General features: G+C 39.7%; 2 protein-coding genes across 2 annotated transcripts in view; both read left to right on the top strand.

Annotated features, from left to right (window-relative positions):
- chmp1a (charged multivesicular body protein 1A) overlaps positions 1-6,585 on the top strand; it is a 30,875-nt gene extending 24,290 nt beyond the window's left edge. The window contains exon 7 of the mRNA XM_061927552.1: positions 5,412-6,585. Within this exon, the coding sequence (XP_061783536.1) occupies positions 5,412-5,433 (22 nt within the window). The 3' untranslated portion in view covers positions 5,434-6,585. The remainder of the gene's footprint in view (positions 1-5,411) is intronic.
- Positions 6,586-14,594: 8,009 nt separating this feature from the next.
- Positions 14,595-21,575, top strand: slc10a3 (solute carrier family 10 member 3). Its single transcript, XM_061928133.1, has one exon. The coding sequence runs from the start codon at positions 14,849-14,851 to the stop codon at positions 16,208-16,210; it is 1,362 nt and encodes a 453-aa protein (XP_061784117.1). The 5' UTR covers positions 14,595-14,848; the 3' UTR covers positions 16,211-21,575.
- The last annotated feature ends 4,892 nt before the right edge of the window (positions 21,576-26,467 follow it).

The raw sequence follows: 26,467 nt of genomic DNA, 5'->3' as shown, positions 1-26,467 counted from the left end.
TTTTTGACCATAAAATGCTGGCAAGTAAGCTGACAGTTTCTTACTGTAAAAAACGGTGGTACCGTTTTGCTATTCACAATAGTAGATGGTAAAATCTACAGTTGTCGTTTTTACGGTAAAATCCGGCAGCTAAGTTGCCACAATTTTACTGTAAAAATGCAGTTTTATATAGGGATGTCCGATAATGGCTTTTTGCCGATATCCGATATTCCGATATTGTCCAACTCTTTAATTACCGATACCGATATCAACCAATACCGATATAAACCGATATATGCAGTCGTGGAATTAACACATTATTATGCCTAATTTGGACAACCAGGTATGGTGAAGATAAGGTACTTTTTTTTTTTTAAATAATAAAATAAGATAAATAAATTAAAAACATTTTCTTGAATAAAAAAGAAAGTAAAACAATATAAAAACAGTTACATAGAAATTAGTAATTAATGAAAATTAGTCAAATTAACTGTTAAAGGTTAGTACTATTAGTGGACCAGCAGCATGCACAATCATGTGTGCTTACGGACTGTATCCCTTGCAGACTGTATTGATATATATTGATATATAATGTAGGAACCAGAACATTAATAACAGAAAGAAACAACCCTTTTGTGTGAATGAGTGTAAATGGGGGAGGGAGGTTTTTTGGGTTGGTGCACTAACTGTAAATGTATCTTGTGTTTTTATGTTGATTTAATACTTTTTTTTTTTTAAACGATACCGATAATATAAAAACCGATACCGATAATTTCCGATATTACATTTTAACGCATTTATCGGCCGATAATATCGGCAGGTTGATATTATCGGACACCTCTAGTTTTATATTTACAGTAAAAAAAAAAACACTGTAAATTTTACAGTAAAATTCTATCAACTGAGCTGCCAGTTTTGTACCATGAAAAACAGCGGTACTGTTTTTTCTATTTACAGTAACATGCTGAAATAAAACACTGTAAATTTTACAGTAACATTTTTGCGACTGACCTGTCAGTTTTTTACTGTAAAATCTACAAAAAATGTTTACATTGTACATAAAAAAACAAATCATCAAATGCATAGGCAATTGTGTAATAATATAATTCACAGTTAGAAGTGGCCCTCTGAGGGCAAACATAACTACGATATGGCCTTCAATATACACAAGTTTGACACCCCTGGACTAAGTCAACAACACGCGGATTCTTTGTTTGGACACGGAATGATACAAGGGCAAGCGGACTAGTTAGTTTTTTTGTTTGTCTTTACAACAACAAATGAGTCGATATATTAAAACCAGAGCAAAGTTTTAGTAAAAATGTGCTACCAGTGAGCGACGTTCCCTCTAAGATGCGCACCTGCGCATTTACCTACTGCTCATGTGTCCTCTGCGCACAGCAAATCTACGCCGCGCACAAAATATAATCCAACCAAAACTTTAAACAAAAAAAAACACATCATTTATTCTGTACAGTTTTGCAATGCTATTCTGTGAGTGACAGGTGACAACAAACGATAAAGACAACAGATAAAGCAATGTTTGTCACCAGTGTTCAATTATTGTTATTGTAGTGTAAAAAACATCGCTCTCTCTCACTTGCGCCAACACACGCACACGCACACACACACACACACACACACACACACACTCATGGCACTTAGCCACTGATGGGTTCACGGCCACACAAAAAGTCGTGCAACTCCAGCATCACACATAAACTGTAAATGGCAGGTCATTACACTGTGACTCCCTAATCACATGTGTGCTTAATCATCTGTCATTTGCTGTATTAAGAATGTTAATTTATGGATATTAATCATAAAATGCTGTTACTAGATTACAGAAATGTTAATACAAATGTGTAATTATATATTTTACAGGCAGAAAGTTACAGTTACAGTATGTACACTTAATCACATGCTTACATTAAATTGTATAACATGAGAATGTTTTAAGGGGAACTAAATGTGATCTGTGAAAGGGGTACAAGTTATTTCCAAAGCAGGGCCACCACCTAGACATACAATACTCGTACAAATCTAATGAAAAACAAGATTTGTTTTTAATGTTCATTGTAAGTGGGCCAAATCACTTATATTAGAAAATATTTTCATGCAAATGACTACTGTATACATATACATATATACTGTGCATACATCTACAAACCCCAAAACCAGTGAAGTTGGCACGTTGTGTAAATCATAAATAAAAACAAAACATAATGAGTTGCAAATCCTTTTCAACCTATATTCAATTGAATAGACTGCAAAGACAAGATACTGAACGTTCGAACTGGAAAACTTTGTTATTTTTTGCAAATATTAGCTCATTTGGAATTTGATGCCTGCAACATGTTTAAAAAAAGCTGCCACAAGTGGCAAAAAAGACTGAGAAAGTTGAGGAATGCTCATCAAAGACTTATTTGGAACATCCCACAGGTGAACAGGTGGGTGCCATGATTGGGCATAAAAGCAGCTTCCATGAAATGCTCAGTCATTCACAAACAAGAATGAGGCGAGGGTCACCACTCTGTGAACAAATGCGTGAGCAAATTGTCGAACAGTTTAAGAACAACATTTCTCAACCAGCTATTGCAAGGAATTTAGAGATATCACCATCTATGGTCCGTAATATAATCAAAAAGTTCAGAGAATCTGGAGAATTCACTGCACGTAAGCGATGATATAACGGACATTCGATCCCTCAGGCGGTACTGCATCTAAAAGCGACATCAGTGTGTAAAGGATATCACCACATGGGCTCAGGAACACTTCAGAAAACCACTGTCAGTAACTACAGTTTGTCGCTACATCTGTAAGTGCAAGTTAAAACTCTACTATGCAAAGCGAAAGCCATTTATTAACAACACCCAGAAACGCCGCCGGCTTCGCTGGGCCCGAGCTTATCTAAGATGGACTGATACAAAGTGGAAAAGTTTTCTGTGGTCTGACGAGTCCACATTTCAAATTATTTTTGGAAACTGTGGACGTTGTGTCCTCCGGACCAAAGAGGAAAAGAACCATCCGGATTGTTATAGGCGCAAAGTTCAAAACTTAAGCTGTACATCAAGCAAGAATGGTGAATAATTCCACCTGAAAAGCTTCAAAAATTGGTCTCCTCAGTTCATAAACGTTTACTGAGTGTTGTTAAAAGGAAAGGCCATGTAACACAGTGGTAAAAATGCACCTGTGCCAACTTTTTTGCAACGTGTTGCTGCCATTAAATTCTAAGTTAATGAATATATATCTCACATTAAAATGTGAGATATATTTGCAGTCTGTTCAATTGAATATAAGTTGAAAAGGATTTGCAAATCATTGTATTCTGTTATTATTTACCATTTACACAACGTGCCAACTTCACTGGTTTTGGGTTTTGTAAATGACATGTCATATATAAATACATGCCAGGCTAACATTAGATTAATGTAAACAACACTGCCGGAGCCACAATGAGTTTATAGTAGGTGTGTGAATGATCAACAATCAATATTATTGGCAGAAATAGAGGGCCCCAAAATCCGAAATAGAGGGCCCCAAAATCAAATTTTGCTTAGGGTCCCATGGAGGCTTGGTGAGAGGAGGGTAAAGGTAATTTAATTTCATTTTATAGGGTTCTAATTATGTAAAGAAATATATATATATATATATATATATATATATATATATATATATATATATATATATATATATATATTTAGAAGGCTGTCAGCTGTTTTTTTATGCTCCTATTTAGGGATGTCCCGATCCAGGTTTTTGCACTTCCGATCCGATACTGATATTGTTTTTGCACTTCCGATCCGATACCGATACTGACCGATACCGATACTGACCGATACTGGCCTATCCGAGCATGTATTAAAGTTTAAAGTTATTTAGCCTACTTAGTTGTCAGAATCATGTTGAAAAGGGTTTTAGTACTCTTGATAACAACTAGCCAGCTGAATTAGGGGAGTTTGAATAATACACAATGGTTGGTAACAAGAAACTGACCTGTTTATTCAAGGATAAACACAAAATAGACAAAATTATACATGACAAACAGAAATGGCATCATTGAAACTAGGGCTAGGCGATATGGCCTTTTTTTAATATTGCGATATTTTAAGGCCATATTGTGATACACGATATATATCTCGATATTTTGCCTTAGCCTTGAATGAACACTTGATGCATATAATCACAGCAGTATGATGATTCTATGTGTTTTGATTGATTGAGACTTTTATTAGTAGGTTGCACAGTGAAGTACATATTCCGTACAATTGACCACTAAATGGTAACACCCCAATAAGTTTTTCAACTTGTTTAAGTCGGGGTCCACTTAAATTGATTCATGATACAGATATATACTATCAGATATATACTATCATCATAATACAGTCATCACACAAGATAATCACATTGAATTATTTACATTATTTATAATCCAGGGTGTGGAGGGGGGCGCCGGATGTAAGTGTCAAAAAGACAGCCAAAAGAGTTTGATATGAGAATAAATCTAAAGTTAAAATATAGGGTAGAAATGCACCCATTTGCAGGAAATGTAGTCTTGATTTTCAAAATGTTCTTTCAAGGCTTGCATGTCTCCATTAAAACAGTCTTCTTCATACTGCATTAATATATGCTACTTTTAAACTTTCATGCAGAGAAGGAAATCACAACTAAAAAAATCACTAATTTTTTCATACGGTGTTGATCTGGAAATTTTTGCCTCAGCATTTTGATGGTGTGGGCATGTGGCACCGAATGGAGATAAGCGTCTCGACAGACGTTACGATATTTGAACAATGATGACGAAAACTGTTTTCTCTGTCGTGTCGGTGTGTCGAAAATTGTTATGCGCTTATTTTTGTATTAGATTTTGTGCGTGGCATATAATTGCTATGCGCAGAGGACGCTTAAACAGTGCGCAATTGCACAAGTGCGCACCTTACAGGGAGCGTTGGTCACACAGCTGCGCTAGCATCACAGCTAACGTTAGCCATGCTGCTATCTCTCTGCTCGGGGAGGGCGTATACGTATGTGACGTATGACGTGACAGTATGTGACGTGTGTAAGAAGTTGCGCTTGCTGTCTGTGAGAGGGAGACACAAAAAAGAGTGAGAAGAGCCTGTCGTGTAATGCCAGCAGCTAAAAGCAACTGCGTGACAGACCTGTGGATGTGTTGAAGGTGTGCTGGAAAATGCGGAACGGAAATTAGGGAGCAGCCGAAAAGTGGAATGTATTATTTAAATCGGTGCGTTGGAAAACACGGACCGGAGTTTTTTTTAAACTGGATCTGGATCGGCATTTTCCCATGCCTTGCCGATACGCATTTTTTTGCAAATATCGGCAGCCGATCCGATCCAAATATTGGATCGGGACATCCCTACTCCTATGAAAACATTACATTTATTTATAATATTTTTTTCCCATGTGTGTTGCAGGTTGGCAGCCCTGCGGAACTGAGGCAACAAACAAAACCAGCTTCTGGTGGTGGGAGAACTTTCTGTATTTGTACTCAACCCTTCCTCACACACACACACACACACACACACACACACACACACACACACACACACACACACACACACACACACACACGCGCGCGCAAGGTCACCTGAGTTTACCTATAAACCTCAGGTGTATCCTTCTCTTTCGTTTCTGTATGTCATTTAATACTCCATATTGTTCCTTCTTTTTTATACAAAAGGTTGTGCGCTCGCAACATCCAAACTTGTTTTTCAACTCCTTTACAACAGTGTGAGTGTCCAAAGCGTGTAGATGCACTTAATGAGCTGAGCACGTCAAGGCTGGAAAGGTTTTTCAACGGGTGGAGAGATGCTCTCCAGCCTTCACTCAATAATTCACTTGGTCAGCCATAACCCAAACTAACACGTTTGTTGCAGAGGTAAATAAAAACGTGTTAGCCAGGAAATAGTTGGCATGTCCACATATGTTGCGTTTGGACACCACCCACTGGAGTTACTGCATGTAAAACTTGATGATAAAGGACAAGTTATTAATATTGATGCTGCACAATCCTCGCTTAGTACACTCAGTTTTTTTACCAACATTTACGCCTTCATCCATACTCGGAATGCCTTTTATTGGGCGACGCTCGCTCTTCTCCTGACAGTGCCTGAAGGAAAAGTGATGATGCTAAAACACACGTGATGATGCTAAAACACACGTGATGATGCGAAAACACACGTGATGATGCTAAAACACACGTGATGATGCTAACACACACGTGATGAAGCTATGTGCTTCTTTCGGACAAATTCTTATTCAAAGTGTGTTGTGTGACATCCAACAGGTCTAGCTTTTATTTTCTAGATGTGTATTGAGCCTAAATGCTGTCTTTAAGAGCAGCATATATTGAAAGACATCAAAAGGGTTTACAACACGCACATTTTTCTTGTTGTTTAAACTACTGAGTCGTTATTTTTCTGTCACATTTAAAAGCTTCTTTTCTTCTCTGGAGAAGCCAGGCCTTGACTTTCTTGTGCTTCATTCAAAGCAAGGGAAGGTTTTTCCCCTGACTTTTTAGGCTGACATCAGGACTTTGCTGCACTTTTAATGATGTTTTGGAAATAAAACATGATCTTCAAACCTCAATCATTGTCAAATCGATACATCGTGTGACTTACAGTGTCATCCTTTGGAAGAATTTGGATCAGTATCATTTGATACAACAGAGATGATTTAACACATGAAATTGAGTGCAATGGTAATAAAGTTCCATTCCACAAGCTGTTTGATTACAGTAAATAGGATGGAGAAAGCAGCACAGATTAGTATCACCCAATTATCCATAAAGTATCGATACCAAGGCTGGATTAGTTTGAGAACCTAATATACTACATAGTTACATACATACTACATACCGTTTGTTTAATTTAATAAACATGTAAATACTTTAAGAGGTACATGCACATACAGTTTGTTTAATGTAATAAACATGTATGAAGTTTACTTATGTACATACAGTTTGTAAGGGTTAATAAACATGTACATTGTTTATATGTACATGTACATACAGTTTGTTTAGGGGTAATAAACATGTACATTGTTTATATGTACGGTACATGTACATACAGTTTGTTTAGGGGTAATAAACATGTACATTGTTTATATGTACATAGTTTGTTTAGGGGTAATAAACATGCACATTGTTTATATGTACATGCACATACAGTTTATATTAGTGTCGCGTTTAGTAAACATGTACATGGTCTAAATGTACATGTACATAGTTTGTTCAGGGTAGATTGTAATAAACATGTACATAGTAAATATGTACATGTACATAGTTTATGTTTAGTGTAATAAACATACACCTAGTTTACTTATATGTACATACAGTTTGTTTAGGGGTAATAAACATGTACATTGTTGCACATACAGTTTATATTAGTGTTGTTTTTAATAAACATGTACATAGTCTATATGTACATGTACATAGTTTATGTTTAGGGTAGATTGTAATAAACATGTACATAGTAAATATGTACATGTACATAGAGTTTATGTTTAGTGTAAACATACACGTAGTTTACTTATATGTACATACAGTTTGTTTAGGGGTAATAAACATGTACATAGTTTATATGTACATGTACAAACAGTTTGTTTAGGGGTAATAAACATGTACATTGTTTATATGTCCATGCACATACAGTTTATATTAGTGTAGCGTTTAAAAAACATGTACATGGTCTATATGTACATAGTTTATATTCAGGGTAGATTGTAAGTAAATATGTACATGTACATAGAGTTTATGTTTAGTGTAATAAACATACACGTAGTTTACTTATATGTACATACAGACCATACATACAGCCAGAGCTAACCTGAACCGTGCCATTAAGGTTGCAAAGCGTGCTCACAGTCAGAAAGTGCAGGACTTCTTCGAGAACCCTACAAACACTAGACGAATGTGGCAGGGCATACAGGCCATCACGGACTATAAAGCTGCCCCCTGTCCCTGTGACAACAGTATCAGCTTCCTAGATGTCCTTAACAACTACTTTGCAAGATTTGAGGCACTTAACACCACTCCGGCGACAAAATCCATCCCTCGCCCTGATGAGCAGCCGCTCAACCTGGATATAGCGGATGTCCGGAAAACCCTGAGGAGAGTGAACCCCCGGAAAGCACCGGGACCTGGTGACATTCCGGGCAAGGTGCTTAAGGGATGTGCAGACCAGCTGGCTGGGGTTCTCACAGACATCTTCAACATCTCGCTGACCCAGGCTGTGGTACCATCATGTTTTAAGACGGCCACAATCATCCCAGTGCCTAAAAAACCCATAATCTCGTCCCTCAATGATTACCGCCCCGTTGCACTCACCCCAATCATAATGAAGTGCTTCAAGAGGCTGGTAAAGGAATATATTGTTTCCAGACTTCCCCCCACATTCGACCCATACCAGTTTGCTTATCGCCCTAACCGCTCCACAGAGGACGCCATCTCCTCTGCACTCCACCTGAGCTTGGAACATCTGGAAGGAAAGGACACACACGCGCGGATGTTGTTCCTGGACTTCAGCTCAGCATTCAACACCATCATCCCGCAGCACTTGGTGAGCAAACTGGCCCCCCTTGGATTCAGTACCCCCCTATGCAACTGGCTGCTTGACTTCCTCACAGACAGACCCCAATCTGTGAGAGTGGGCGACAACACCTCCAGTGCCATCTCCCTGAGCACCGCCCCCCCCAGGGCTGCGTCCTGAGTCCGCTGCTGTTCACGTTGATGACCCATGACTGCTGCGCCAGGTCCACTCCTAACCACATTGTGAAGTATGCAGACGACACAATAGTAGTGGGCCTCATCCGTGACAACAATGACATGGACTACAGGGAGGAGGTGAAACATCTGGTTGACTGGTGCAGAACCAACAACCTGGTCCTGAATGTCGACAAGACCAAGGAGATCATTGTTGACTTCAGGAAGCACCAGTCCAGCCACACTCCACTCTTCATCAACGGCACAGCGGTGGATATAGTAAGCAGCACCAAGTTCCTGGGGGTGCAGATAACTGACGATATAACCTGGTCCCTACACACTGGAGCTCTTGTAAAAAGAGCTCAGCAGCGCATGCATTTTTTGCGTCTGATGAAAAGAGCACAGCTCCCTCCCCCCGTTCTCAGCACATTCCACAGAGGCACTATAGCGAGCCTGCTGACCAACATCATCTCTGTCTGGACTGGAGCCTGCAGTGCCTCAGACTGGAAGTCTCTCCAGAGAGTGGTGAGGACGGCGGAAAAGATCATTAGGACTCCTCTTCCTCCTATCCAGGAGATGGCAAAAAGCCGCTGCCTGACCAGGGCTCAGAAAATCTGCAGAGACTCCTCCCACCCCCACCAAGGACTGTTTTCACTGCTGGACTCTAGAAAGAGGTTCCGCAGCCTCCGAAGCAGAACCTCCAGGTTCTATAACAGCTTCTTCCCTCAGGCCGTAAGACTCTTGAACGTATCATAATTAAATTATCCCCTCAACTCCCCCCAAAATGGATTAACACGCTGGAATAAAAAAGACAATATAACATACATCCATAAACGTGGACGCATGTGAAAAAGTGCAATATATTTATCTGTATAGTAATCTATTTATTTATTTATATATATTTATTTATTTTATATATATATGTATATATTATTTATATATATTTATGTATTTATATATGCACCTTATTGCTTTTTTATCCTGCACTACCAGAGCTTATGTAACGAAATTTCGTTCTTATCTGTGCTGTAAAGCTCAAATTTGAATGACAATAAAAAGGAAGTCTAAGTCTAATAAACATATACATTGTTTATATGTACATGTACATACAGTTTGTTTAGGGGTAATAAACATGTACATTGTTTATATGCACATGTACAGTTTGTTTAGGGGTAATAAACATGTACATTGTTAATATGTACATGCACATATAGTTTATATTAGTGTAGCGTTTAATAAACATATACATAGTATATATGTACGTGTACATAGTTTATGTTTAGAGTAGAGTGTAATAAACATGTACATAGTAAATATGTACATGTGCATTTAATTTATGTTTCGTGGAATAAACAATTTGTTTTGTGTAATAAACATGTACATATGTTATTTATATGTTCAACGTACATACAGTTTTTGTTTAATGTAACCTAACAAACACGTACACCGTTTATTTATATGTACATACTGTTTATGTTTAGCGAGTGTGATAAACATGTACATAGTTTATTTTATATCCACATACTGGGTAAGGGGTATTCCCCGCCATCCAGCAGTTCTTCCTCTGCCTTTGGCTGAGAGACATGAGCATCTGACGCTTCTGCTGGCATACTCAGGCCTCAGGAGTTTATCCAAGAGTGGAAACATTGCCCAAGAAGTGGCCAGATTGATCTTCAAAATAAAAAAATGTAGATTATTTTACTCACTGCGATTATCTTGTTCTGGGTCATAGATGATTTCGATTAATGTTGTTAATTTTAACATGATAGTAAGCCTATAGTTGTCCTGATAAACTGCTTTGGCAAACATGTTTGTACTAAAGCATGTTTTATTTTGAAATACAATGGCATGAAATAGAATGTAATATCCGATACATTAAACAGGAATAGTTTTTGTTCTTTTATCTTGGTATCAGACCCATTCAAACTTTTTAATGATTTTTGTGATTAATTTGTTGACCATGCTTATAATTAGAATATAACGCAGTATAAAATGTTTTAAGCAAAACAAAAACGTATGGTTTACAGTCTAAATTTATAATTGAACAACACGAGAAACAGTATGTGTGAAAATCAGTGTTGGGACTAACGCGTTACAAAGTAACGCGTTACTGTAACGCCGTTACTATCGGCGGTAACTACTAATCTAACGCGTTATTTTTTATATTCAGTAACTGCGTTACCGTTACTACATGATGCGTTACTGCGTTATTTTGCGTTATTTTTTATGTAGTATCGGCTAGAAACTGAGAAGATCTGAGTGTTGCAGCGCTGCTGAAGAGGCGACAAAAAAGAGGCGCGCCGCGCGCTGTCTGTGTGTACGTGTGTGTGTGTGTGTGTGAGTGTGTGTGTGTGGGAGGGGGTGTGTCTGTGTCTACTATCAAGACGTCATGGCGAACCCCGTAGCCGAGTTTCTTAAAATGGAGATATTTTCAGTACGTTTCTTTTATCGACCACAAAGAAAAGAACATTTTAGTTGAATGTAAGTTTCAAATATGCTGAAACAGCGACAAAAACAACATGCTTCGACGAAGCTAGTAAAGAGACACACACTTCACCTCCACCTCCAACAGCGGCTGGATTTTAATGAGGCACTGCACACTGAAGGTACACACACTCTGTCAATTCTCTTATATACTCTTTCATTTTAAACTTTTAGAGTGTTTGATTATCACATCACTCTAAATGTTTAGACTATAAAGTTCACAAACCTAAAGAGGGATGCTAGTGGGCCAGGCTAATATTTCCTTTTCTCTAAACTAAGTGGGGAAATGTGTAGAGTGTTCTGGGCTTCAGACATGATTTTATTTCAGAATTCCTTGAGAAAACGCCTGGTTAGGCTTTATGTATGTAGTGTGTGCCTTTCTTGTTTTACAGCTATGTTGTTATTATGCTGTTTGTTACTTATGTATGTTAAGTTGCAGCTATTTAAAATAGTTTTGTCAATTTGTTCTGGTCTGAAACAAATTGGCCCTTTAAAACATATCTTTGTCTTTGTGTGTTGTATGTAGAGCACATTGCTTAGCAGAGTTCAGTGATGCAAATGCATGTCAAGTTGATCAACAGATTGTATTATTCTCCAGTGCAATAACAGTACTAAAATGAAGGCTAAAAGGGCATTAAATGGGGCCTTAAAAAAATAAAATAAAAATATATAAGTAACTAAATAGTTACTTTTCACAGTAACGCATTACTTTTTGGTTTAAGTAACTGAGTTAGTAACTGAGTTACTTTTGAAATAAAGTAACTAGTAACTGTAACTAGTTACTGGTTTTCAGTAACTAACCCAACACTGGTGAAAATTAACAAGAACACTGAAAAATAGTAAACTCATCGACCATCGCTCGTATCGACGTTAATGTGTTTGTATCAATCCGCCGATACCAAGTATAGGGCCAGTTCTGACAATACTTTAAAAATCCCTCAGTTGTTTTGATTTTAGTTTATTGGTTTTGATTTAAATAAAACTTAGGACAAACATCTTGTAATGAAAAGAAAACAACCATCGATATTATCATATTAGTATCGTCATGATGCCGACGTTGGTATCGAAATAAACAACACTGCAAAATAGTAACTCATTGGCTTAATGGTTTACAATTATCAATCAAATCTTGGAGAATGATTAAGAGTACACAAGCCCTTAAATTGATATCTCTGTTAAAAACATTTAAAGTGATGTAGGTAGCCCTTTTTGTCTTTTTTTTTTTTTTTGCCATATTTTTTATTATATTTAATTCTCTATCTGTATTTTCTTTTGTTTTCTTTCCTTAATGTCGAAAGTGCCTTGACTTTTGTATGAATTATAAATGCATGTTTGTTGTTCAATAAAAAAAATAGGAAAACAAAACAAAAAAAACAAAAAAAATCAGTCAAGCCAACAGTTTATTTTTTTATTTTTTTTTAAATATTAAACTCATCGACCATCGCTAGTATCGACGCTGATATGTTTGTATTAATCCGCCGAAACCAAGTATAGTTCCCACAATACTTAAAACAAATCCCTCAGTTGTTTTGTTTTTAGTTTATTGGTTATGATTCAAATACAACTTAGGACAAACATCTTGTAATGAAATCGATATTATCACATTAGTATCGTCATGAAGCCAGCGTTGGTATCGACGCTACCGACGTCAGGGTCGACCCTGAAAGGTACAGTATGTGTGGAAAATAAACGAGAACACTAAAAAATAATAAACACATCTCGCATCGCTAGTATCGGCCCTGATATGTTTGTATTAATCCGCCAATACAAGTGTAGGGCCAGTTTTGCCAATACTAAAGAAAAATCCCTCAGTTGTTTTGTTTTTAGTTTATTGGTTATGATTTAGATAAAACTTAGGACAAACATCTTGAAACGAAAAGAAAACAACGGTCGATATTATCACATTAGTATCGTCATGAGGCCAACGTTGGTATCGACGCTGTCGACGTCAAGGTCGAAGAAACAGTATGTGTGGAAAATAAACAAGAACACTGAAAAATAGTAAACTCATCGGCCATCGCCAGTATCGACGCTGATATGTTTGTATTAATCCACTGATACCATATAGGGCCAGTTCTGACAAATTTTTTTAAAAAATCACTCAGTTGTTTTGTTTTTAGTTTATTGGTTATGATTTACATTTAAATAAAACTTAGGAAAAACATCTTGAAATGAAAAAACAAAACAACCATCGATATGATCACATTAGTATCGTCATGATATGCGTTGGTATCGACGCTGCCGACGTCAGGGTCGACCCTGAAGACAGTATGTGTAGAAAGTAAACAAGAACACTGAAAAATACTAAACTCATCGACTATCGCTAGTATCGACGCTGATATGTTTGTATTAATCCGCCAATACCAAGTATAGTTCTGACAATACTTTAAAAAAAACCTCAGTTGTTTTTTTAAGTTTATTGGTTATGATTTAAATAAAAATTAAGAGAAACATCTTGAAATTAAATAAAAAAAACAACCATCGATATGATCCCATTAGTATCGTCATGAGGCCGGCGTTGGTATCGACGCTGCCGACGTCAGGGTCGACCATGAAGAAACAGTATGTGTGGAAAATAAACAACACTGAAAAATAGTAAACTCATCGCTAGTATCGACGCTGATATGTTTGTATTAATTCGCCAAAACCAAGTATAGTGCTGACAATACTTTAAAAAAAAAATCCCTCAGTTTTGTTTTTAGTTTATTGGTTATGATTTAAATACAATTTAGGACAAACATCTTGTAATGAAATCGATATTATCACATTAGTATCGTCATGAGGCCGGCGTTGGTATCGACGTTGCCGACGTCAGGGTCGACCCTGAAGACACAGTATGTGTGGAAAATAAACAAGAACACTGAAAAATAATACTCATTGACCATCGCTAATATCGATGCTGATATGTTTGTATTAATCCGCCGATACCAAGTATAGTTCTGACAATACTTTAAAACATCCCTCTGTTGTTTTGTTGTTAGTTTATTGGTTATGATTGAAATAAAAATTAGGAGAAACATCTTGAAATAAAAAAAAAACAACCATCGATATGATCACATTAGTATCGTCATGAGGCCGGCGTTGGTATCGACGCTGCCGACGTCAGGGTCGACCCTGAAGAAACAGTATGTGTGGAAAATAAACAACACTGAAAAAAAGTAAACTCATCGCTAGTATCGACGCTGATATGTTTGTATTAATCCGCCGATACCAAGTATAGGGTCAGTTCTGACAATATTTGAAACAATCCCTCAGTTGTTTTGTTTTCAGTTTATTGGTTATGATTTAAATACAACTTAGGAAGAACATCCTGAAATGGAAAAAAAAACAACCATTGATATGATCACAGTATCGTCATGAGGCCGGCGTTGGTATCGACGCTGCCGACGTCAGGGTCGAACCTGCCCTTCAATGTTTTCTCTCATTTTAACTAGCAAACTAACAAGAGATTTTCGCCGCTGGCACTCGGCGTGGGTCGGAGAGCGAACAGACGAGGGGTGACAAAGCTGCACCGAGTGGAGATGATTGTGTTTCCTGCTCGGCGCAGGGCGGGGTGATGTTTCTGTTCCGGTATAAAAGCAAAATGGATCCCAGACGAGCAGCGGAGCTCTCGTGTGACCAAGGAGACAACAATGAAGGCGTAGCGAGGGGAAGGCAGTGAAGACAATGAGGACTTTATTTCAACTATGTTGTCTCTTCCTGGTTACTGGGCGAGCGTCGGCCGCCGGGAACCAAACCGTGGACGGCAGCCGGTACATCATCATCGGGGACGGCTCGTCCAACGAATTCGAGTTTCCTGAAAACACCAACGGCGTGATTGTGGTGTCCAGCTTGTACCGGAGCCCGAACCCGGAAGCGGGCGGGAAAGAGACCGTGACGGTTCGCTCCTTGGACCCGGAGGTCCTCTCCATCCTCAACGTGACGGACGGCGGCCACGCGGGACCCACTAAGAGCTACGTCATCAGCATCCGCTCCGGGTTCCCCGGCCAGGCCCAGCTCGAAATCCGGCTTCTCCTGGACCCGGACCGGGACTCCGAGGTGCTGATCGAGGAGAGAACGGACTACTCCATCATCGTGGCGCCCGGTCGCGACGACACCGCCACGCGACTCGTCCGCTCAGGCGGCTTGGCCCATTTCTCGGAGAACCCGGTTCTGTTCGCCTTGCTGCCCCTCATCTTCGTCAACAAGTGTGCCTTCGGCTGCAAGGTGGAGGTGGAGGTTCTAAAGGCGCTGCTGAGGAGTCCGCTTCCTCTGCTGCTGGGGGTTCTGGCCCAGTTCCTGGTGATGCCGCTGTACGCCTACTGTGTGGCCCGCCTGGCCGTCCTGCCCAAAGCGCTAGCCTTGGGGTTGGTCATCACTTGCTCCGCCCCTGGCGGTGGAGGCGGGTACCTGTACAGCCTCCTGCTGGGGGGCGACGTCACCCTGGCCATCTCCATGACATTGGTGTCCACGGTGGTGGCGGCCGGCGCCATGCCGCTGTCGTCGGCGCTGTACGGCCGTGTGCTGGGCGTGCACGCCGCCCTGCACGTGCCCTTCGTGAAGATCCTGCTCACCCTCCTCTTCATCGCCATCCCCATCTCGCTGGGCATGATGGTGAAGCTGCGCCTGCCCGCCCTGACCCGCGTCCTGCTGGGACTCATCAGGCCCTTCAGCTTCGTGCTGATTGTGGGCGGCATCTTCATGGCATACCAGATGGGGGCGTCCATCCTGGCCGACGTCAGGCCCCAGATCGTGGCGGTGGGGGCCACGGTGCCTTTGCTGGGCTTGGCGGTGGGGGCGGTCCTGGCTAAGTTGGCGGGCTTGGCCCCGCCGCAGAGGAAGACGGTGAGCATCGAGGTCGGCGTCCAGAACAGCCTGCTGGCGCTCGCCGTCATGCAGCTGTCCTTTCGCCGCGTGGAGGCGGACTTTGCGTCGCAGGCGCCGTTCATAGTGGCGCTGAGCAGCACCTCGGAGATGCTCCTCATGGTGCTGGCCTTTTACACCCGCCGCTGGTTGTGTGGCTCGCACGCCCCCGCCAGCAACACCTGATTGTAACTTTTATTTTGAAAAACGCAACCTGTGGAAAAAAGCTGTTTCACTTTTATCGACTTTTTGTGGATCCTCTTTTTCATACGTTTTCACAAAAAAACCAAAGGCCTTCTACCCCTCACATCATTTTGTGATCTTTTCAGTCAACAGTGGAACCCCCTTAAGTCGACAACGCCCGTTTATGCCTACAACTTTTTTGTTCCGTTTATATTGACAATCTGTCTGCGCCGACAACCCATTTATGTTGTCAACCCATTTATCCCGTTCATAATGGCAGCCTGTTCATCTTGGCAACCTGTTTATATTGAGAACCTGTTCATGATGACAACCCGTTTATGTTGACAGCCCATTTATGTCATAGACCCGTCTCAGAGGTCGACAACCCATTTATGTTGTCAACCCATTTATTCCGTTCATATTGGCAACCTGTTTATATTGAGAACATGTTCATGTTGACAACCCGTGTATGTTGTCAGCCCATTTATGTCATAGACACGTCTCAAATGTCAACAACCGTTTATGTTGACCACCATTTTATGTCAACAACCCATCTATGACGACAACCTGTTTATGTCATCAACACATCTATCCTGTTTATATTAACAACCCGTTTATGTCAACAACGCCCCGTCTACAGCGATGACCAGTTCATATTGGCAACCTGTTTATGTTGACAGCGGGTTTATGTCATAGACCAGTCTCAAATGTCAAAAACCCATTTAAGTCATTTAACAACCCATCTATGACGACAACCTGTGTATGTCGTCACCACATCTATCCTGTCTGTCATAAACCCGTCTCAAATGTCAACAACCCGTTTATGTTGACCATCATTTTATGTCAACAACCCATCTATGACGATAACCTGTTTATGTCATCAACACATCTATCCTGTCAACAACGCCCTGTCTACAGTGACAACCAGTTAATATTGGCAACCTGTTTATGTTGACAACACATCAATGTTGACAAGCCGTTTATTTTGACAGTTCTTTTATATCGACAACCCATTTATGTTGACCACCCGTTTATGTCAGTGACAACCTGTTTGTTGACAGCCCATATATGTCATAGACCTGTCTCAAATGTCAAAAACCCATTTAAGTCATTTAACAACCCATCTATGACGACAACCTGTGTATGTCGTCACCACATCTATCCTGTCTATGTTGACAACCCGTGTATGTTGACAGCCCATTTATGTCATAGACCCGTCTCAAATGTCAACAACCCGTTTATGTTGACCACCCTTTTATGTCAACAACCCATCTATGACGACAACCTGTTTATGTCAACACATCTATCCTGTCAACAACGCCCTGTCTACAGTGACAACCAGTTAATATTGGCAACCTGTTTATGTTGACAACCCATCGATGTTGACAAGCCGTTTATTTTGACAGATCTTTTATATCGACAACCCATTTATGTTGACCACCCGTTTGTCAGTGACAACTTGTTTATGTTGACAGCCCATATATGTCATAGAACCGTCTCAAATGTCAACAACCCATTTATGTTGTCAACCCATTTATTCCGTTCGTATCGGCAACCTGTTTATATTGAGAACCTGTTCATGTTGACAATCTGTTTATGTTGACAACCCGTTTATGTTGACAGCCCGTTTATGTCATAGACCCATCTCAAATGTCAACAACCCATTTATGTTGTCAACCCATTTATTTCGTTCATATCGGCAACCTGTTTATATTGAGAAACTGTTCATGTTGACAATCTGTCTATGTTGACCACTATTTTATGTCAACAACCTGTTTATGGCATCAACACATCTATCCTGTTTATATTGAGATCCCGTTTGTCAACGACGCCCCATCTACGTTGACCACCATTTTATGTCAACAACCCATCTATGACGACAACCTGTTTATGTCAACACATCTATCCTGTCAACAACACCCTGTCTACAGTGACAGCCAGTTAATATTGGCAACCTGTTTATGTTGACAACCCATCGATGTTGACAAGCCGTTTATTTTGACAGATCTTTTATATCGATAACCCATTTATGTTGACCACCCGTTTATGTCAGTGACAACATGTTTATGTTGACAGCCCATTTATGTCATAGACCCGTCTCAAATGTCAACAACCCATTTATGTTGTCAACCCATTTATTTCGTTCATATCGGCAACCTGTTTATATTGAGAACCTGTTCATGTTGACAATCTGTCTATGTTGACAACCCGTTTATGTTGACAGCCTGTTTATGTCAATTACCCATCTTAAATGTCAACAGCCCATTTATGTTTACCACCATTTTATGTCAACAACCAGTTTATGGCGTCAACACATCTATCCTGTTTATATTGAGATCCCCTTTATGTCAACGACGCCCCATCTACGGTGACAACCAGTTCATTTTGGCAACCTGTCGATGTTGACAGCCCATTTATGTCATAGACCCGTCTCAAATGTCAACAACCCATTTATGTTGACCTCCATTTTATGTCAACCACCCATCTACGACGACAACCTGTTTCACTCGTCAACACATCTGTCCTGTTTATATCGGCAACCCGTTTATGTCAACAACGCCCCGTCTTCAGTGATGACCAGTTCATATTGACAACCTGTTTATGTTGACAATATGTCTATGTTGACAGCTGGTTTATGTCATAGACCCGTCTCAAATGTCGACAACTCATTTATGTTGACCACCATTTTATGTCAACAACCCATCTATGACGACAACCTGATAATGTCATCACCGCATCTGCCTATATTGATACCGTTTATGTTGACAGCCCATTTATGTCATAGACCCGTCTCAAATTTCAACAACCCATTTATGTTGCCCACCATTTTATGTCAACAACCCATCTACGACGACAACCTGTTTATGTTGTCAACACATCTATCCTGTTTATATCGGCAAACCGTTTATGTCAACAACGCCTCATTTACAGTGGCAACCTGTTCCTACTGGCAACCTGTTTATGTTGACAACCCATCGATGTTGACAAGCCGTTTATTTTGACAGATCTTTTATATCGCCAAACCATTTATGTCGAACACTCGTTAATGTCAGTGACAACCCGTTTATGTTGCCAGCCCATTTATATCATAGACCCGTTTTAAATGTCAACCACTCATTTATGTTGTCAACCCATTTATACCGTTCATATTGGCAACCTGTTTGTATTGAGAACCTGTTCATGTTAAGTCTGTCTATGTTGACAGCCCGTTTATGTCAACAACGCCCTGTCTACAGTGACAACCAGTTCATATTGGCAACCTGTTTATGTTGACAACCCATCTATGTTGACAGCCCATTTATGTCATAGACCCGTCTCAAATGTCAACAACCCATTTATGTTGATTACCATTTTATGTCAACAATAGCGACAACCTGTTTATGTTGTCAACACATCTATCCTGTTTACATCGGCAAACCGATTATGTCAACAACGCCCCATCTACAGTGACAACCTGTTCCTATTGGCAACCTGTTTATGTTGACAACCCATCGATGTTGACAAGCCGTTTATTTTGACAGATCTTTAATATCGACAACCCATTTATGTTGACCATCCGTTTATGTCAGTGACAACCTGTTTATGGTGACACCCTTTTCAAATTGAGAACCAGTGTATGTGGGCCAACTCCTCAAATCCTTGTGTTGACATTACGAGAAAGCGCCAACTCAAGTCGACATCGACCGCTTTTGTTGAATTTGAGAATCAAAGCAGTAATTTCTATGAAAAATCCTTTCTTATCCTCCATTCTGTCCATGATGTCTCTTGACAAAGTCATAAGTAAAATGCATAGTTTCAGTTATGACACCAAACGCTTGTGTTGATGCAAATCAGTCAGTTTAAGGGACGTCGACTTAAACAGGTTCCACTGTATTGGATTTAAAAAAAAAAAAAAAGATCCACTGTGAGCTTAGTGAAGATTCTCAAGAAGAGAAAACATTTATGAAAAAAAGTCTATTTTTCTATTAAATGACATTTTGTAAAGAAAAACAAAGATTATATTGTTTCATGTTTACAAGCTTCAACGTGTCTTAAAGTGACAACAACAACGTTTCAAATGAAAATGTTTGCTACTGATTGTGTTTCATGGAAATGTATCCGCTTACTTGAATACTTCAGAGGAGAAAGGAAGAAGAAAAAAAAGAAGAAAAAAAAAAAAACTTGGCCTAGCACGACATGTGTTTGTGAGTGTGTGTGCGTGAAGTGGTTGTTTGCACTCAGAGGTTGAAAAAAAGTATTCATACCTTTTGAACTTAAACACATTTTGTAACGACCACAAAGGAAAACATTTTACTGGCATTTGATGTCAAAGAACAACAATTGTAAAGGTGTTCATTTTTAATAATAAAATGGTGTAAAAAAAAAGAAAAGAAAAGAGTTCTATGATGCACGTCTTTTGTGGTATTTCTCTACAACTTCCTAATTTTCACACCATACTGAGCACTTCTTATTAGTAAAAAAAACAAAAAAAACAGGAAATCATTTTCCTTCTGCTTTAGTTGTGGGCAATAAAATGTGTGCAACAATATGTGGAAGGCGTATGAATAGTTTTTCAAGCCAATGTACATTTTTACTTGAAGCTGTTGCAAAAAATAATATCTCATTAAAAAAAGAAGATTCAAGCTGTATTTTAACTGACACACATGAATGCTATTCATTGGTTTATTGATGTTCATTGGTAGGAATTATTAATTACAAATAATTTGATTATAACCATATTATTTATGTAAAGGTTTTATTATCATTTGTATACCAATCAGTGACGTGCGGTGAGGTTCATGGCTGGTGAGGCACTGACTTCATCACAGTCAGATTTACAAACATGTGAACCCTAAAGAGTATCTTATTCACCATTTGATTGGCAGCAGTTAACGGGTAAAGTTTAAAAGCTCATCCCAGCATTCTTCCCTGCTTGGCACTCAGCATCAAGGGTTGGAATTGGGGGTTAAATCACCAAAAATGATTCCCGGGCGTGGCGCCGCTGCTGCCCACTGCTCCCCTCACCTCCCAGGGAGTGAGCAAGGGGATGGGTCAAATGCAGAGGACAAATTTCACCACAACTAGTGTGTGTGTGACAATCATTGGTACTTTAACTTTACACTCACAAACTGTAGCACACAAAAAAGCACATTTACTAAAAAAAAAACGTTATTATGGTCTTACCTTTACTTATAAATGAAGTCCATGCGCAGCTCCATTTGAACAAAAGCATCGATAACTTGTTTATAGAAGTCTTCCTTATCTTTCTTCAGTTTTAAAAGTCTCTCTGTCTCGATGGAGATCTTCCTTTAAGTATTACCTCCTGCTTCGATTGAAAGTCCAGTTTAGAAAACTGTTTTATTAAACAAGTTGAAAAACTTATTCGGGTGTTACCATTTAGTGGTCAATTGTACGGAATATGTACTTCACTGTGCAACCTACTAATAAAAGTCTCAATCAATCAATCAAAATCAGATATGTAATCCTCCATGTTAATAGTCCAGGCAAGAGGAAAAAATAAACGATCACTGCTAACTGTTGCTGCTTGTTGTCACTTCTTCTGCAAACGAGTAGTCGCAGAAATGCTCCCTGGGATCACTACCGCCCTCTACCACCAGGAGGCGGGATTACTGCGAACCTCACACAGTGAGTCTTCGCAGCAGTTTTATGATTGCTCAGCACAAGAAATACGTTACACACATACAGTTGTTGACAAAATACACTGTACATTATATACCTCAGCTAACTAAACTATGGAAATGTATAATATAATTCATATAGCAATACGGTCTCACTGCACAGCAGGCCAGCAGTTAGCCGAGTCATTGCGCAATCCATGGTGAGACTCAACTCAGTGACATGCCTCAACTGGCTGCTGACTCACCGCAAGTCTCTTCTCAGTATTTGAACGGCAAATGTGAAAATTCAGCGATTTTGAATAAAAAATAATCTAAAACTGGTGAAGTTAAATGGAAAATAACTTTATAGTATAATCACTGGATACATATAACAATTTAATTAATTTTTTTCTTTTTAAATTTTTTTTCTTTCCATGATGGCAGGTGAGGCCCCGCCTCACCTGCCTCCCCTGACTCCACGTCACTGATACCACTTAATATATTTCAAGAATCGTGTTGAATCAAATTTAAATCAAATTGATTGAATTGGCCCCTCATCCAAGATGCACACTTTGGATATTGGGGCGGTATAGCTCGGTTGGCAGAGCGGCCGTGCCAGCAACTTGAGGGTTCCAGGTTCGATCCCCGCTACTGCCATCCTAGTCCCTACCGTTGTGTCCTTGGGCAAAACACTTCACCCACCTGCTCCCAGTGCCACCCACACTGGTTTAAATGTAACTTAGATATTGGGTTTCTCAATGTAAAAGCGCTTTGAGTTACTAGAGAAAAGCGCTATATAAATATAAATCACTTCACTTTGAGTGGAGCAACATCTGAATATTAGCGTTCCCTGTCAGATCTGATCTTCTGTGTATTCTCCCATCGACTAAACTACTTTTGTTTATTACGCGCCTCCGAATCTGGAATAAGGCCAGCGCCCCTGGAAGGCGAGACATCAAGTGCGGCTGCAGTGTACACCACATGTACTAAATTGTGAAAGAAACTTCCAGAAAACTATCAAACCTATTCTGATCGCAACCATGCAAACATTCATTGTGATGAGGACAAGATGACCGTAATGCCACTCTGTATTAACTATCAAAAATAAAAATGTTAATTTTTTACCTGTTGTGTCTCTGCGTAAGTGGAGCAGTAGTTTTTTTCACAGAATATTTATTTACACTTACTCAAGTAAATATTTGGATGACTACTTTTTTACTATTACTCTATAAAGCAGACCTGGACAAATTAAAGATTTTCAATCCGGCCCGCCGGATGTTCTACATAATTTTTTTAGACCTTTAACATCAAAACTGTCGCCGCCATTGGCCGTAAGTCTTGAACTATAGAAAGTATTTCAATGGTTAGAATCTGCACTTTTGAGTGATATAGGAGTTATTACGGTAATCTACGTCACAGCAGCTCAGAGGGGGAACAAACCAGAGTGGGCGGGGTTTGTTTTCAGAGCAGCAAGCCTGAAATGCGTGTGTCAGAAACAGATGCGGAAGCTAATTTTTACAACAACTGTCTGCATAAAAGTGATAAAATATCATATTGCAGGTGTTTATTACACTTTGCGGTTTTTTACATTTTTGTTGTGTTTTGCTTGATCGTAAAAGATGTCTATGGAGGAGCTGGTATGAGAAGTACCTTCCCCGTTTCCATATGAGTTGGGAAATTGTGTTAGATGTAAATATAAACGTAATACAATGATTTGCAAATCATTTTCAACCCATATTCAGTTGAATGCACTACAAAGACAAGATATTTGATGTTCAAACTCATAAACTTTATTTTTTTTTGCAAATAATAATGAACTTAGAATTTCATGGCTTCAACACGTGCCAAAGTAGTTGGGAAAGGGCATGTTTACCACTGTGTTACATGGCCTTTCCTTTTAACAACTGAGGAGACACATTTTTTAAGCTTCTCAAATGGAATTCTTTCCCATTCTTGCTTGATGTACAGCTTAAGTTGTTCAACAGTCCGGGGGTCTCCGTTGTGGTATTTTAGGCTTCATAGCCACACATTTTCAATGGGAGACAGGTCTGGACTACAGGCAGGCCAGTCTAGTACCCGCACTCTTTTACTATGAAGCCACGTTGATGTAACATGTGGCTTGGCATTGTCTTGCTGAAATAAGCAGGGGCGTCCATGGTAACGTTGCTTGGATGGCAACATATGTTGCTCCAAAACCTGTATGTACCTTTCAGCATTAATGGCGCCTTCACAGATGTGTAAGTTACCCATGTCTTGGGCACTAATACACCCCCATACCATCACAAGTGCTGGCTTTTCAACTTTGCGCCTATAACAATCCGGATGGTTCTTTTACTCTTTGGTCCAGAGGACACGACGTCCACAGTTTCCCAAAACAATTTGTAATGTGGACTCGTCAGACCACAGAACACTTTTCCACTTTGTATCAGTCCATCTTAGATGAGCTCAGGCCCAGCGAAGCCGACGGCGTACCTGGGTGTTGTTGATAAACGTGTTTTGCCTTGCATAGGAGAGTTTTAACTTGCACTTACAGATGTAGCGACCAACTGTAGTTACTGACAGTGGTTTTCTGAAGTGTTCCTGAGCCCATGTGATGATATCCTTTACACACTGATGTCGCTTGTTGATGCAGTACAGCCTGAGGGATCGAAGGTCACGGGCTTAGCTGCTTACGTGCAGTGATTTCTCCAGATTCTCTGAACCCTTTGATGATATTACGGACCGTAGATGGTGAAATCCCTAAATTCCTTGCAATAGCTGGTTGAGAAAGGGTTTTCTTAAACTGTTCAACAATTTGCTCACGCATTTGTTGACAAAGTGGTGACCCTCGCCCCATCCTTTCTTGTGAAAGACTGAGCATTTCATGGAATCTACTTTTATACCCAATCATGGCACCCACCTGTTCCCAATTTGCCTGTTCACCTGTGGGATGTTTCAAATAAGTGTTTGATGAGCATTCCTCAACTTTATCAGTATTTATTGCCACCTTTCCCAACTTCTTTGTCACGTGTTGCTGTCATCAAATTCTAAAGTTAATGATTATTTGCACAAAAAAAAAAGTTTATCAGTTTGAACATCAAACATGTTGTCTTTGTAGCATATTCAACTGAATATGGGTTGAAAATGATTTGCAAATCATTGTATTCCTTTTATATTTACATCTAACACAATTTCCCAACTCATATGGAAATGGGGTTTGTAAAAGAAGAGTGGCGTACATTGGTTGTTAATATTCAGTGTTTTATCGTTCATAGTTAATATTGTAAATCCCACTTTCTTTATTTTCATGTGGTTTTTGGGTGTCCCATTCAGTAAAAAACTGTAAAATTCCATTTCGTTTTTTTTGAGGTGGGCTGTCATAACTTCTTTAGAACTCTATCAGAAATTGTGACTTTTGGTGTTAGTGTTCCTGGAAAGAAGGGACCCAAACACACATACTGTACAGCAGATTTTTACAGCTAAGTGTGTATATATAATTTATACACACATACACATTGGCCCCCCAGACAGATTTTTTTCTCTCAATGTGGCCCCCGAGTCAAAATGGTACCGGTACCAAAATATTCGTATCGGGAAAACACTAGTGTGCAGTGATGTACACTTAGCAACTTCAAAAGTCACCATCTTAGGGTAGGTGCTAACTTGAAATAATGGTGGCTGAAGATCAACTTTTGGATTTGTGTACAAAATGAGTGAGAGTGTCTGCAAAAGTCGCCCACTCAGAAACTAAGTACACGCCACAGAGCATGCATGGTATACTTTGTGTGATGTACTGAAGAAAGTGTTCCATTTGCGACATAATCAGGTTTTATCTAGCATGCTCTCTGAAGCTTCTTACTGAGTGTTGAGTAAAAGGAAGGTGATGCAACTTTGGGCTTTTGCTAATGAGTTTTTTTCAAAGCCCACGCAGATTCCGCCCGGTAGTTTTACAGCTGGTTCACATTCCTGACAACACAATTAGATGTGCCCCGGCTTGTTTCCACTCAAATCCTTGTGACAGCAACAGCTCATAAAATGTGTTGTTGACATAGATACGGGATGTTTACTCTTAGCAGCCTACATATTGATCTAATATCCATGAACTCACAGGTAGAAAAACAGCAAACCTCTGAACCTTGTTCTCCAATACAAAAGTATAAACTAAACAATGGCTTTTGCCATCATTTACCCATTGTGAATAAAAAAGTGAATAATTCATGAAGTACTTCAATTCTTATGGAATAATAATGTTATGAGTGAAGTACAATGGAACGTGTTCCTGTGGACAAATAGGCAATAATGCATGATTTACACACCATAGAAAAGCCAGTAAAATAAAAATAATTAAATGGGTTATACTTGTATAGCGCTTATCTACCTTCAAGGTACTCAAAGCGTTTTGACACTATTTCCACATTCACACACACACTGATGGCGGGAGCTGCCATGCAAGGCCCTAACCACGACCCATCAGGAGCAAGGGTGAAGTGTCTTGCTCAAGGACACAACGGATGTGACTAGGTTGGTAGAAGGTGTGGATTGAACCAGGAACCCTCAGAATGCTGGCACGGCCACTCTCCCAACTGCGCTACGCTGTCCCAAAGTAACGGCAAAACCTGGCAGCTCTTTTGTTGTATTTGTAGAATATGTAATACACACAACCGCTGCAGGCTGCAAATGGCCC

The sequence above is a fragment of the Nerophis lumbriciformis genome, linkage group LG35 (genome assembly GCF_033978685.3).
Source record: "Nerophis lumbriciformis linkage group LG35, RoL_Nlum_v2.1, whole genome shotgun sequence".
NCBI classification, from domain to species: Eukaryota; Metazoa; Chordata; class Actinopteri; order Syngnathiformes; family Syngnathidae; genus Nerophis; species Nerophis lumbriciformis.
Note: the sequence above shows the minus strand (reverse complement) of the source record. Positions and strands in the feature narration are given on the sequence as shown.